Here is a 13,679-nt window from a genome sequence, read left to right as displayed (position 1 = left end):
CGGAAATTCTGATCGTGTACGGGGCTTAAGGCTTAAATAACACCTCCAATGGGGCACAATGGATATTTTGCTCACACAAAAAAGTCAATAAATACTACTTGCAAAATTTTACTATTTGTTGTCTGCCTATTTAATATCAGATTTTTCAGAAAAGCAGAGTTACATTTAACTACGTAAAGTTAGTTTAAAAAAAAAAAAAAAAATTCATGCTACTGCTGTTCCTATGATTTGTAAAATATGATTGTACATTATATTAGAATCGCAGCAAAGAGAGTCTGCAGAAATCCCTTTAGAACTGGGGCAAAGTAGTCCTTCGGTCTGTTTTTGCTTCTCTTCTTCTGTTGCGCTACACTATTTTCTCTCTAGAAAATTACTGAAAAATATTTTAATGTTTCTGCATATATTTATAATTTGTACCATTAAACCTTAACTTTTTGACTGTCCAAAGTCCAATATAAAAATGTTGTGATCAGTACAATACATCCTTTATACGTGATGTTCTTTTATTTACATAGAGGATGGCGCAGATCTGGATAGTATTGAAGCTGTTGCTAGTGAGGTATTGAAAATGGAAATGCCCACTACTCCTGAGCAGCTGCAGGCTCTTACTGAGGATATACGTGAACGAGTGGATAGCCTTTCTGATGTGGAAAGCATCCTTCAACAAAGTGCTGGGGACATCGCTAAAGCAGAGTCTCTGCTGGATGAAGCTAAAAAATCAAGGTAACTATTACAATACACTTCTAAGTCTAAACGATCATATTTTTTATTTATTTTTCTTAATGGTGTAAGGGTGAGATTTGATTTCCTGTAAGCTTTACCTAGGACAAACTGCATAATATAAAACCCAACACAATTGTTCACAACAATGTGCTAACTAATTTTAAAGTGTATTCATTAGTTTAATTCCCAGTTGGAATTTGTCCACATTTTGGTTTATAACCTAGGACACTATTGACACAAAAAAAATGGAGTGTCTACAGGTCATTTGTGGGCATGAGCGTTAGGGCTAATGACACGTACACACGATCGGTCCATCCAATGAGAATGGTCTGATGGACCGTTTTCATCAGACTAAACCGATCGTGTGTGGGCCCCATCGGTTATTTATCCATTGGTTAAAAAATTAGGAACTTGTTTTAAAATTATCTGATGGATAAAAAACCTATAGAAAAAAACGATCGTTTGTAGGCACGTCCATCTGTTAAAAATCCACGCATGCTCAGAATCAAGTCGACGCATGCTTGGAAGCATTGAACTTCATTTTTTTCAGCACGTCGTAGTGTTTTACGTCACCGCGTTCTGACACGATCGGTTTTTTAACTGATGGTGTGTAGGCACGACTGATCATCAGTCAGCTTCATCGGATAACTGATGAAAAAATCCATCAGACCGTTATCATCGGATTGACCGATCGTGTGTACAGGGCATTAGGCCTCGTACACACGATCAGTCCATCTGATGACAACGGTCCTAGGGACTGTTGTCATCGGTTAACCGATGAAGCTGACTGATGGTCCGTTGCGCCTACACACCATCGGTTAATTAACCGATCGTGTCAGAACGCGGTGACGTAAAACACAATGATGTGCTGAAAAAACGAAGTTCAATGCTTCCAAGCATGCGTCGACTTGATTCTGAGCATGCACGGGTTTTTAACCAATGCTTTTGCATACTAACGATCAGTTTTGACCTATCGGTTAGGCGTCCATCGGTTCTTTTTTAAAGAAAGTTCCTATTTTTTTGACCGAAGGTTAACTAACCGATGGGGCCCACACACGATCGGTTTGGACCGATGAAAACGGTCCATCAGACCATTCTCATGATGGACCGATCGTGTGTACGCGGCCTTAGTGTTTCTGTTCATTCAGACACTCCACAAGGCCAATGGCCACCTAAGAAGACGTTTATGCCATGAAAGGTACATTTTTTGGTAGATTCTGTTTAAGAGTGACATGGGCAGCAGTATTCATTTGGCTTTTTGTAACGGTTTTATTTGAAATACAGGACTTGAAGCGTCTGTACTATAGTAGTAACAGTAAATATACTGTCAATCTAACACTACAATTTTTCATCAACTGATCTAGCATTACATATCCTTGCCAAGGGATTAAAAGATTAGGGCATGACTGTAGAAAGTATTTATCGCTTATGTCCAGTTATTATTGACTTCAAATGTATTTTTTATTTTTCTATCATTGCAGCCAGAGTGCATCGGATGTTAAGGCTACAGCTGATATGGTGAAAGAAGCTCTAGAGGAAGCAGGCAAAGCCCAGAGTGCTGCTGAAAAAGCTATTAAGCAAGCAGATGATGACATTAAAGGGACAAATGATCTGCTGACTTCTGTAAGTTGTAACTCCAGATGTCAGATGACAATTAAGCCACCTTTTTTCCAATTGTAAATGATTAGTAATGAAAATGCTCTTATCCCTACCTTCCTCCTCTTTCTCGACTGCATGGTTGGGGAGCATTTTGATGTCATCATCATGGTACACATTTATATTGCATTTTATTGCACCTCCTAGCTGAAGAAAATGGTTTTAAACTCTTGCTGATACTAACACTCTTGAGACACCCAAGCTAGAGAGAATAATTGTACATTTGAGTTAGTGAATGTTTCTAGATGGGCAACTTCACCATTAGTAACATCCCCTTATGGTGCCCCAATTTTTAATATATCACCCCTGTATGAATAAAAAAAACACATGCATAACCAATGCACGTCAGTGGAAGCTGCGCTGGGATGACAATGCCTACATTTCACTGGTTGTGCATGGGTTTTTTATTCATCCTCGGTAATAGTGTGGGATTCCAACACCTAGTTGGGAGCAACAGTGGGGACACAGGGTATTTGAACCCATTTTTTTTATGTTCGTGCTGTTTTTCACTTTTATATCACTCCTGTAGCCTGGAGAAGTGCAGGGGGCATATAAATGATGTTAAGAGAAGTATGGCGTTTATCCTATTTTAGAAACCTACTTACCTAGGTGGTGCTGCATCTGTCCCCCACCACCTCTTTTACTGAGAACTGAGTGATCAAACATCGCCGATTGCTCAGTTCTTAGGGCTTCCTGAGCAGAGAGCTGGTTACTCGGTCACCACTGTCCACTCCTAGTTCTGTGCAGGTATAACAACATTACCGTAAGCATGAAGTTGTAGGTCAAATCTATTTAGACAATCGATGGTACATACTGTATTATATTGTATAGTACATCCCATTCCATTGGAATGGGACAAGATGCCATTTATTGGTGCTAACTGTAGGAGCACATAAATCCAAACTATACAATACTTTTAGGCTGATAGTAAGCCCTTATAAGGTAAACAAAGCATGTTGTGATACAGAAACTAATGAAGGCTCAGAAACTGAGCTAGCTCTTTGGACTACCATGGGAGTGTGAGGGCTTGGCTGTGGAGAAGTTACCATCTTTGACAGGGAATCTGTCAACATGAAATATGATCGACAATAGCCGAGTCTGAGACTAGGGGCCTTGAGAGAGATAGTAAACACAATAGTTGGCTACCATGGCATAAGGACCGGTGGCAAGTGATGTTTGATCTAGGGTTGCCAGATTTGATCAAACTTGGGGATCTGGTTCTTGTTAATGGCTTCCATTTTTGCGTGTAAACAACTCCTGTGTTTTGTTTCGGCAACGTAGAAAAAATATTTAATTGTACTTTTGCAGTAGTTGCTTAACTATCTGGCAGTATCCCTCCAAAGAATCATCCCACTGTGGGCCAGTGCTGTTAATCTTCTTGGCTGAATGATGCCCCCAGCATCATTCAATCAATTTTTCAATGAGCTCAGGGGTATGTTGGGCTCACCTGGAGTGTGTTGGCCCCAGCTCAGCGTGCAAGGCTGCAGAGAAGAATACTAATGTCATAGAAGACCACTGAGAAAGATTAGTGTCCATGAAATGGTAAAAAAATATGCAAGGAGGGAAGTCCAGGGGTGTAGGAGGGTGACTGGGGACAGGAAAAGGGCTTGAGTTGGAGTGTTAATTCAAAACTGATGAATATGTATATGGTATGAACCTTTTCCTTGTCATTTCCCTTGGCTTGGTGTGAGAAAGTCTTATTTGTTTTCCCCTCAGATTGAGTCGGAAGCAGTAGTCTCAGAAGAAACATTAAAGAATGCCACTGAACGTATGAATGAACTTGAAAAGAATCTGGGAGATCTAATGAAGAAGTCTACTTCCAACTCGGAGTCTTTAGATTCAATTGAAAAGTCTGTTGAAGATGTAAAAGCAGATGCAGACAAAGTAAAAAAGGTTTGTTTTATAATACTAAACATTTATAGCTGAGGCACCAATACAAAATGTGTTACAACAATATAACCTAAGTGGTTCGCTCTCTATGCAAAAAAAAACTTTCCATTCCGTGTTACCTGTTCATTTTTCAGCAATAAAGAATGCTAAACTGATGAAATAACCCTGCACTTGATTATCTGATCATGTGATCTACAGCCAGTTATCTATCTTTCTAAAGATCAATATTTCAAAGGCAGTATAAGCCAATTGAGTGCAGACATAAGCGTTCTATAATTCTGCATCACCAAAATACTTAAGGAAGTAAAATAATTTTTTTTTATGTTGTTAACTTCAGTTTTTACATTTTCTATTTAAGTCTACTACGACGTGGCATCAGTGTTTAAATGCATTTACGAGAACTCGCCTTGTTTTGTATTTGTGTTGATGAGCAAGCTACTGCTGCGCCCTAATGGTTACCTTCAATATTGCAGGTGCTAGACAATGAACTTAGTAATAAATATAAGAAAGTCGAGGACCTGATAACGAAAAAAGCTGAAGATTCTTCAGAGGCCAGAAAGAAAGCAGAACAACTTCAAAAAGAAGCGAAAACCTTGTTAACACAAGCAAACAAGAAACTGAACTTACTAAAAGGTAAGGAAATTACTTAATCTATATGGTACATTTTAGACTTCAATAAAACTTTTTTTTTTTTTTTTCACAATCAGGTTTATTGATGAGCAAGAAATAAATTACAAATTACATTTTACATAGTTTTGACATTATATGTCCAGAATAACAAACATTATACAGAAAGAAAAGAATTTTGAATTAGCAGTGTGATTACGGACAGGATCTGGTAATAAATATTCTATTCTTATATGTGCGTTTCAGAGTTTGAGGTTGGGAAGGGGAAGGAGGGTCGGGGGGTGAGGGTTGGAGAGAGGGAGGGATGAGGGAAGGTGGGGGGGAAGGGGGAGGGAGGAGGGAAAAAAAAAAAAAAAAAAAAAAAAAAAAAAGGGGGGGGGGGGTGTATCATTTATCAGGAGGAAAGGCTGGTCTATATATTCAACATTACATTGGTTTGACAGGAGGATTGATATTATATCTGCCTCAGTTAATATACAGGTACATATATAGCCATATCATTGTGTGGTAGGAGTAACACTCTGCTTATTCATGTTAACAACTGTTGGTAGTCATTGGTATACTTAAATAATACCCAGGGTTGCCAGATTTTGTGGAAATTTGTAGCGTTTTCTTTCTTCATGGCTATTAGTTCGTCCATTTTGTGCATGTATTGCACTCTATCTACCCAATCTTTGATGGATGGGCATTTGGAGGATTTCCAGTGTAATGGGATTAGGGTTTTCGCTGCCGTCAGCAGGTGTCTTGTGAGGGACTTTTTATAGCTGCTGATCGAGAGGTGATTAGCGTGAATAAGGCAAGCGGCGGCATCTAATATAATACTCGTGTCTGTGATTGATTTGATGCAACTTATAACTCGGGACCAGAAATCAGCTATCGGTGGGCAGGACCACCAGGTATGTAAGAAAGTACCCACTTCTTTCTTGCATCGCCAACAGGTGTCTGAGGTTGTCGGCGACCATTTTTTGATTTTTGAGGGAGTCAAGTACCACTGGGTTAGGACCTTGTAGGAAATTTCTTGGAACTTCGTGCTTAATGAGCACTTGTGGGCGAAAATACTTGCTCTTTCCCATTGGTCGTCGCTCAGTGTGGTGTTTAGTTCCCTTTCCCATTGGCCTTTGTGTTTGTCTTGTGCCTGTTCCTGTGTCTGGAAGAGCCATGAATAGGCAAGAGAGGTCGTTCTCAGGATCTGGGCTCCCGATAAGCAAATTTGCTCCAATTGGGTAGGTTTTTTCCCATAATCTGATTTATGTTTACTATTTATCAAGAAATTCTGGATTTGTAGGTAGAACCAGAATCCCGGAAACGACTCCCCAAGCTCACTCTTCAAAGTGTCCATGGTTTTGATTTTATTACTTGTGAGACAGTGTGTGGCAAGTAGCTTTTTTGTGGGCAACACGGATTTAGGTATAATTATACCTTGGCCTGGAGGGAAGTCTGGGTTGTCAGTTATTGGGGTTAGTGGTCCCGGTATTGAGGCTAAATTGTGTGGCAAGGCTACACTGTGCCATACTGCCATTGTCGCAGCTATTAGAGGGTGAGTACTCTTCTTTTTGGATTTTGAAGTAATGGACCAGGGGTGGAAAGCAAGTGTGTTGGTATTTTGTGTTAGCTCTAGTTGAACCCAGTCTTTAGTCGATTGGTGACAGTGCCAATCAATGAGTCTGGTGATATGTGCTGCGATGTAATACTTTTTAAAATCTGGGAGGCCTATTCCACCTTTTTGTTTGGGTTGTGTGAGTTGTGAGAAGTTAAGTCTTGGTTTCTTGCCCGCCCAAAGGAATTTCAGTTGTGCACTGCGTAGTTTTGTAAAGAAGGAGGCATGTATTTTTATGGGTAGAGCATTAAAAAAATATAGTAATCTTGGAAGAATCGTCATCTTCAAGATAGAGGCCCTACCGAACCAGCTGAACAACTTGGGGGACCATCTTTATAGGTCCTTAGTAATGGATTGCAAGAGAGGTGTGAAATTTGCTGAGAAAATTCCGTCTATTGTAGGGGTCAATTTTATTCCTAAATATTTGAGATTTTTTTGTTCCCATTTAAAATTGTGATTAAGCAAAAGACTGAAGACTTACTAGAGAAGATGGTCTCCGAGCCTTTGCTACACAAATGACTGGAGATCCGAGACATGCTTTTGGAGACAGTCAGAGACTGGGGACATGTCACATGATACTGTTAGTGATCGCAACCCTATTACAAACCAAAGCTCCTATTGCCTACTTCTGGGTTCCAAGGGTCACACGGCAAAAATCAATGGGTCACAGGTTAGGCATCGGGGGCTCTAAAGATACCGTTTTTTTTCCTGTCTTGGAGACACAACAGGAAATCTCTAAAATTAGGAAGTTTGCATTTTAGAAAGTTTCTGTCGGACCATACATTGATCCGTCATAACTTTATGATCACTGACAGGTTAGGTGAATAACACTAATTACCTGTTACAAAGGCATTTGAAAGTTGGTGGGATGTATTAACCACTTGCCCTGCGGAAGATTGATACATGACCAGGCCATTTTTTGCGATACGGCACTGCGTTAATTTAACTGACAATTGCATGGTCATGCGACACTTTTCCCAAATAAAATTGATGTCCCTTTTTTCCTACAAATAGAGCTTTATTTTCGGTGGTATTTGATCACCTCAGTTAGAATTTTTTGCACTATAAACAAAAAAAGACCGACCACTTTGAAAAAAAAAAAGACAATTAGCTAGATTCACGTACGGCGGCGTATCTTTATGCCAGCGTAGCGCATCCCATTTGCACTACGCTGACGTAACTTAGTGAGGCAAGTGCAGTATTCACAAATACTACGTTACGTAAGCGCGCGTAATTCAAAGTAGGCTGTAGTGGGCGTGTTGTATGGTAATGAATTGTGACCTCACGTAAATGACGCGCCTAACGAACGGCGCATGCGCTGTCCGTGAACGTATCCCAGTGCGCATGCTCAAAATCACGTCGCAAATAGTCAATGCTTTCGACGTGAACGTAACCTACGCCCAGCCCCATTCTGAATCAGCTTACGCAAACAACGTTAAATTCGACGGCTGTCCCGACTTAACATTGGCTGCGCCATCTTTTTGGTGGTTTATCTTTACGCCTGAAAACGCCTTACGTAAACGGCATATCTTACTGCGACGGGCGTACGTACGTACGTTCATGAATAGGCGTATCTTGCTCATTTACATATTCTCGGCACAAATCAACGTACACGCCCCTAGCGGCCAGCGTAAATATGCAGCTAAGATACGACGGCATAGGAGACTTACGCCGGTCGTATCTTAGCAAGATTTAAGCGTATCTCAGTTTGAGAATACGCTTAAAGATACGACGGCGCGGATTCGGACTTACGACGGCGTATCTAGTGATACGCCGTCGTAAGTGTTTCTGAATCTAGCTATATATTTTTTTCTTTTGGTTATAAATGGCAGCCAATATAAAAATTGAAAAAAATATAAAATTTCTTTTATCAATTTAGGCCAATATGTATTCTGCTACATATTTTTGGTAAAATTGGCTTACGCAAGTTATAGCATCTCTATAGGATTTTGTTTTCATTATTTTTCTTTTACTAGTATTGGCAGCAATAAGCAACTTATATTGGGATTGCAATGTTGTGGCGGACAGTCACACTAACTGACACTTTTTGGGAACCAGTAACACTAATACAGTGATCAGCGCTAGAAAATATGCACTGTCCCTGTACTAATGACACTGGCTGGGAAGAGGTTAACATCAGGGGCGATCAAAGGGTTACCTGCATGCCTAGCTAGTAATTTTGTGTACTGTGGAAGGTGCTTTTACTAGATGAAGGCATGGATCCATGTTTCTGCTTTCCAGGAACACAGGATCCATGCCTTCACTACTAACAGACTGGCGATCTGTCTTGTTCACATAGGCAGACCACCATTCTCCCTCCCTCTGTATGGAAGGATCAATGGGTGCATAATCGCAGCCGGATCAGGCTGCTGCCGGTGCGCATGTGCACCCCCTACCCGAAAATGTCAGATTATTCACTCTGTACGTAAAACCGGCGCAGAACTTCCACTTTGCCACCGTATATGTAAGTTATACGGTCGGCAAGTGGTTTAGCAGCAAGTGAGCATGTTGTCCCTAAAGCTGATGTATTGAAAGCAGAAAAATGGGCACCTCCAAAAGTTGCCTACGGTGCTGCACAGTGGCAGACTGGTCAGGGTGCCCATGCTGACCCATGTCCACAGACAAGGGACTACACTGGCCTTGCCTCAGAACCGGACCACAGAGCACTAGAAAAGGTGATCAGTCTAATGAATCAGATTTTCTTTAACATCATGTGGATGGCCTGGTACATGTGTATGTCACATACCTGGGGAAGAGATGGCACCAGGATATAGTATGAAAAAAACGGCAAGACACCGGAGGCAAAGTGAAGCTTTGGACAAAGTTTTGCTGGGAAACCTTTGGTCCTGCCATTCATGTGCGTTTCCCTTAACTACCTACCTGAACATTGTTGATGACCAAGTACACCCCTTCATGGAATCTGCATTTCCTGATGGTAGTGGCCTCTTCCCACAGGATAATGAACCCTGCAAAAATTGTTTAGGAATGGTTTAAGGAACACAATGACAAGTTTGAGGTGTTGACTTGGGTTCTCAATCCAATTAAGCATCTGTGGGATGTGCTGGAAAAAACACATCTGATCCATGGAGGCCCCACCTCACAACTTAGTGGACTTCAAGGATCTAATTCAGGGGTCTCCAAACAATGGTCCAGTTGTTCAAGAACTACAATTCCCGTCATGCCTGGTCATGTCTGTGAATGTCAGGGATTAACAATGATTAATAGGATGTGTAGTTCCATAACAGCTGGAGGGCCATAGTTATGAGATACGTGATCTAAGTATTATTCATGCCTTAATAGGTCAAGGCTGTTTTGGTGGTAAGGAACTTTCTACATTTTTAGGTAGGTGGTCAAAAAGTTATGACTGGTCGGTCCTCAATGGATCATTTCCCCTCCAGACAGCTCTAAAATGTAGGATTTTCTCTATCTGTCTCCATAACAAGGGTCATCTGGACAAATGAAGCGGTGAATTTTCCCATAAAAAACAGACAGTAGTAAAAGCTTTCAGAGGGTCTAACCCTACCATGCTTATAACTAAAAAAGAAAAAAAATTGCCTTTGCGTACATTTTAAAATGGGACTAAAACTGTATCTTATCACCATAAACTAAAAAAGCAATTTATTAAATTTGTATTATTTAAAGCAAACCCGTATCTCCATGCTTCTGCCCATGGTCATCTTGAATAAGGGCAAATGGTCCATGTAGCATTTACTTCCTTGAATCTATCCACCCCAGGCTCAGGCAGGCATGCATGCAACAACAGGGTGTGCTTAGCTTAGAAAGCCCCTCCTAAAGACTTCTGGCTTCCAGGCCTAGGCAAATTAGGTCATATAGGTAACTGAAGGAATGTAAAAGAAAAAAAGTTTAAAACAAGTAAAAATTAATATACCTTCCTATCTATTTATTATTGTCAACTGCATAAGGTTTAAAAATAGGCAATGTTGATTGAGAGCGTGAATTTCTGCTTTAAGGCAAGGTTAAAGGAATCATACCAGTCAATTAAACATGACAGTTTTTGAAATGGCTGCCACTGCCTCTTAACATATTATGAATCAATTTTCTTGTATTGGCATTGAAAAGCATGTTTTCTATTCTAAATACAGAATTAGAAAAGACATATGAAGATAACCAGAGAATATTAGAAGAGAAGGCAAAACAGTTGGTGACTTTAGAAGAAACAGTCCGGACACTTCTACAAGCTATCAGCCAGAAAGCCGCAGTCTACAGCACATGCTTGTAAACCAAGTCACTCCAATGGGAATCTGATCAACGGGACCAAAAGTTCTGTAATTTATAGGAGATCTTTTTTTATTGTCTATTTTATTACAAAATAAATGAACAAGTAATAAATACCTTGGAATAAATGAAGTGATTTAAGGCTTCTATTCTCTAAACCAAAACAATGTATGCTACATCTCATTAATAAGCCTTTTGTATTTAGTTCCACTATTTGTATTCTTTGTTAACCCATTTGCACTACGTTACATATAGACATGGCACATTCTAACACAATGTTATGCCTTACTTTATAGTGAACACTAGTCTTGTCCACACATTAAGTGAATTTATCAATTTTTGTAGAGACAATGATCATTTTATGGGCTAAACCACTTCCATTCATAAAGAACCCATCGCACAAGGAAAGCAGCGATGTGCAGAGCCTAAAACCTTGTATACACGATCCAATTGTTGGCCAACCGAGCGTCTGATTTTTGTCTTAAGGGTGTATGCCTGGATCTTGTCTTGCCTACTAACGGTACACAATTGTCGGGCAACAAACACAAACGTATTGACGTACTACATGGAATTTCAGCTCTTGAGTGCCACCCTTTGGGCCCCTTGTGCTAATTTCGTGTTTGGTGAGCATCGTGTGTACGAGGCTTTAGGCTCTTAAATCTGTGTGATGCTTTTAGAAGGTTCTCTGCTTTTAGCCATTCCTCACTGGTACATTGGTCGTAGAGATTGATTCTATGCAAAAGACAGAATAACGGACTAAGATTATAACAACATTGCAATGCAATTAATTTATGACATGTGAATTCCTGCCATTTTTAACCTTTTTAAAGAGACAAGGGCTTTAAAGCAGAACTAAACCCTCCTGGTGGTTTCAGCCAAGGAAGCTGCCATTTTGGCCTTTTTTAGATCTTCAAATGCCATGGTGCTGCATGTGATCAGTTATGACACCAGCCATTTGATGGTTTAACAGTTTGGTTGAGAGCACAACCAATGTGACAGTTATGCTATTTTTGTTAAATCGATGGGTTTAGTTTCGCTTTAAATTCACAGCTTTAATTAATCAGAAAATAGTAAACTGCTGAACAATAACGTCTGATTGTCTAGTACACAATCCTATCCAGCAGTGTTATTTTGTATTTTTTATACTGAATGGACTAGTTACATTTTCATACTTTTTTTTTTTCCTAGCTCATAAAATTGCATGCTTTTATCTTTTTGTATACCTTTCTGGAAAACCAAAGGCGTTTCAAAATAATCTGAATATGTAGTTTAGCCAGATACCTAAATAAAATGAAGGATGCTAATCAACCAACTTTTCTCATAACTGTCAGTCTGTGATTATACCTAGTATGCATGCTCTCTGCTGCTTATTTCCATTTTAAATTATTTCCGCATCTACAGATGGCTAATCCTGTGTTCATACAAAAACAAATATATATGGACAATTAGATTGCAAATAGCACAAAATGTTAGCTAGGGCAATGTTTGTGTTCAACTTCAAAGAACATAATTTATTGTGCAGGAAACTTATTGGTTGTAAACCCCAGTCATGAAATTTGAAATAAGCACATTATATTTGTAGTGTTTACTTGTCTCTCTCCAAAGCTCTAAGTGTAGTTTCTCTCTGGTGCTTCCTTCCTTTGTTATAAACATGAGTTACTTCTGAGTTTCCCATTACATGAGATAACATGAGATAAACTTGTGGCGGGGGGGGGGGGGAAGCACACGGCTTGTCTATTCAGAATACAGCTCTGCATGTTCCTTCGTTCCTCTGAATAAGTGGAGAGGAGGGGGGGAGGGGGTGGAGTCCCTTTCCTTCAAACAGCTCTCACACAGTGTCTCAGAGCTGTAACTGGAGTTCACTTCCTTCTCTGGACCACTCTCAGAGGAATGATCACTTTGAAGGGTTGTAGACAGAAAACTGCAGTTAAACATGTAAAACTTATGTAGGATGATTGGTTTCATCCCTGTGTATCATCTGAGGCTATTCACTTAACTGGGTATATGTGAGGGTTTACAACCACTTTAAATCAGTAGGTTAATGCATTAAAGATTACGAAAAGCTAGTTGATGAAGTGCTCTGTGTGTGTGTATATATGTATGTATGTGTGATATATATATATATATATATATATATATATATATATATATATACTGTAAGGGGGATAAAAAAACCTAGATGGTTTTAGCGTAAAAGTGGATTTTACAGTTAGTACAGAAATCCTATTTTCTTTCTTTTTAATCATATACTTTTGAGGCATCTGAGAATAGTAAAACTGAAGGGTGGGCAGCACAGCTGAAACCAAGAGCTGCCTTGACACTGGATGAGGCTTAACCCACTGCCAAAAAATGTCCACCTACTGGCTGTGTTGCCAGGTTCCACTGCGGCTCAAGAAAAAAATGATATCTACAAGAGAGGAATTTCCGAACATGGAAAAGAGCACTATAGCAAGCAAAAAGGCTGGACAACCTAAAACCCATCTGTAACGTTCACCACCGTTTACGATATTCCCATTCCATCAACCACGACAGCTTATCTGACACTCCACAATCCAGCAGACACGATCCATAATAATTCCCTCAGAGAGACGAGACATACGCTCTGTGTTCTGAGTCAAATGTATGAACGAACTTTAATGGTATCTCAGCTCTCTTATATACAGTACAGGCATGTTTACAGTAATCAAAGGAACACATGAACTCTCCACCCACACATCACACAATGGGGGGGGGGGCTTCAATCACATTCTTTTAGAGAATGACATTCAGAGAAGTTAATTATCCCCAGACGTCCGGGCTCTGATAATAAGTGATTCACCTGCATAATGCACATAGCCTTAGACCCCTTTCACACTGAGGATTTTTTCAGGCGGTACATTGCTAAAAATAGCGCTGCTTTACCGCCTGAAAAACTCCTGCCCAGCAACCTCAATGTGAAAGCCGGAGGGCT

At 40.0% G+C, this 13,679-nt stretch overlaps 1 protein-coding gene across 1 annotated transcript in view; it reads left to right on the top strand.

The window, feature by feature from the left end:
- The window catches only part of LAMB1 (laminin subunit beta 1), a 64,606-nt gene extending 53,667 nt beyond the window's left edge, over positions 1-10,939 (top strand). Inside the window, exons 30-34 of the mRNA XM_040343550.1 lie at positions 516-723; positions 2,205-2,346; positions 4,096-4,272; positions 4,743-4,902; positions 10,597-10,939. Of these exons, the coding sequence (XP_040199484.1) occupies positions 516-723; positions 2,205-2,346; positions 4,096-4,272; positions 4,743-4,902; positions 10,597-10,733 (824 nt within the window). The 3' untranslated portion in view covers positions 10,734-10,939. The remainder of the gene's footprint in view (positions 1-515; positions 724-2,204; positions 2,347-4,095; positions 4,273-4,742; positions 4,903-10,596) is intronic.
- Positions 10,940-13,679: the final 2,740 nt, after the last annotated feature.

Source organism: Rana temporaria, chromosome 3, assembly GCF_905171775.1.
Source record: "Rana temporaria chromosome 3, aRanTem1.1, whole genome shotgun sequence".
NCBI lineage: Eukaryota > Metazoa > Chordata > Amphibia > Anura > Ranidae > Rana > Rana temporaria.
This window is presented reverse-complemented; position numbering and strand designations above follow the sequence as displayed.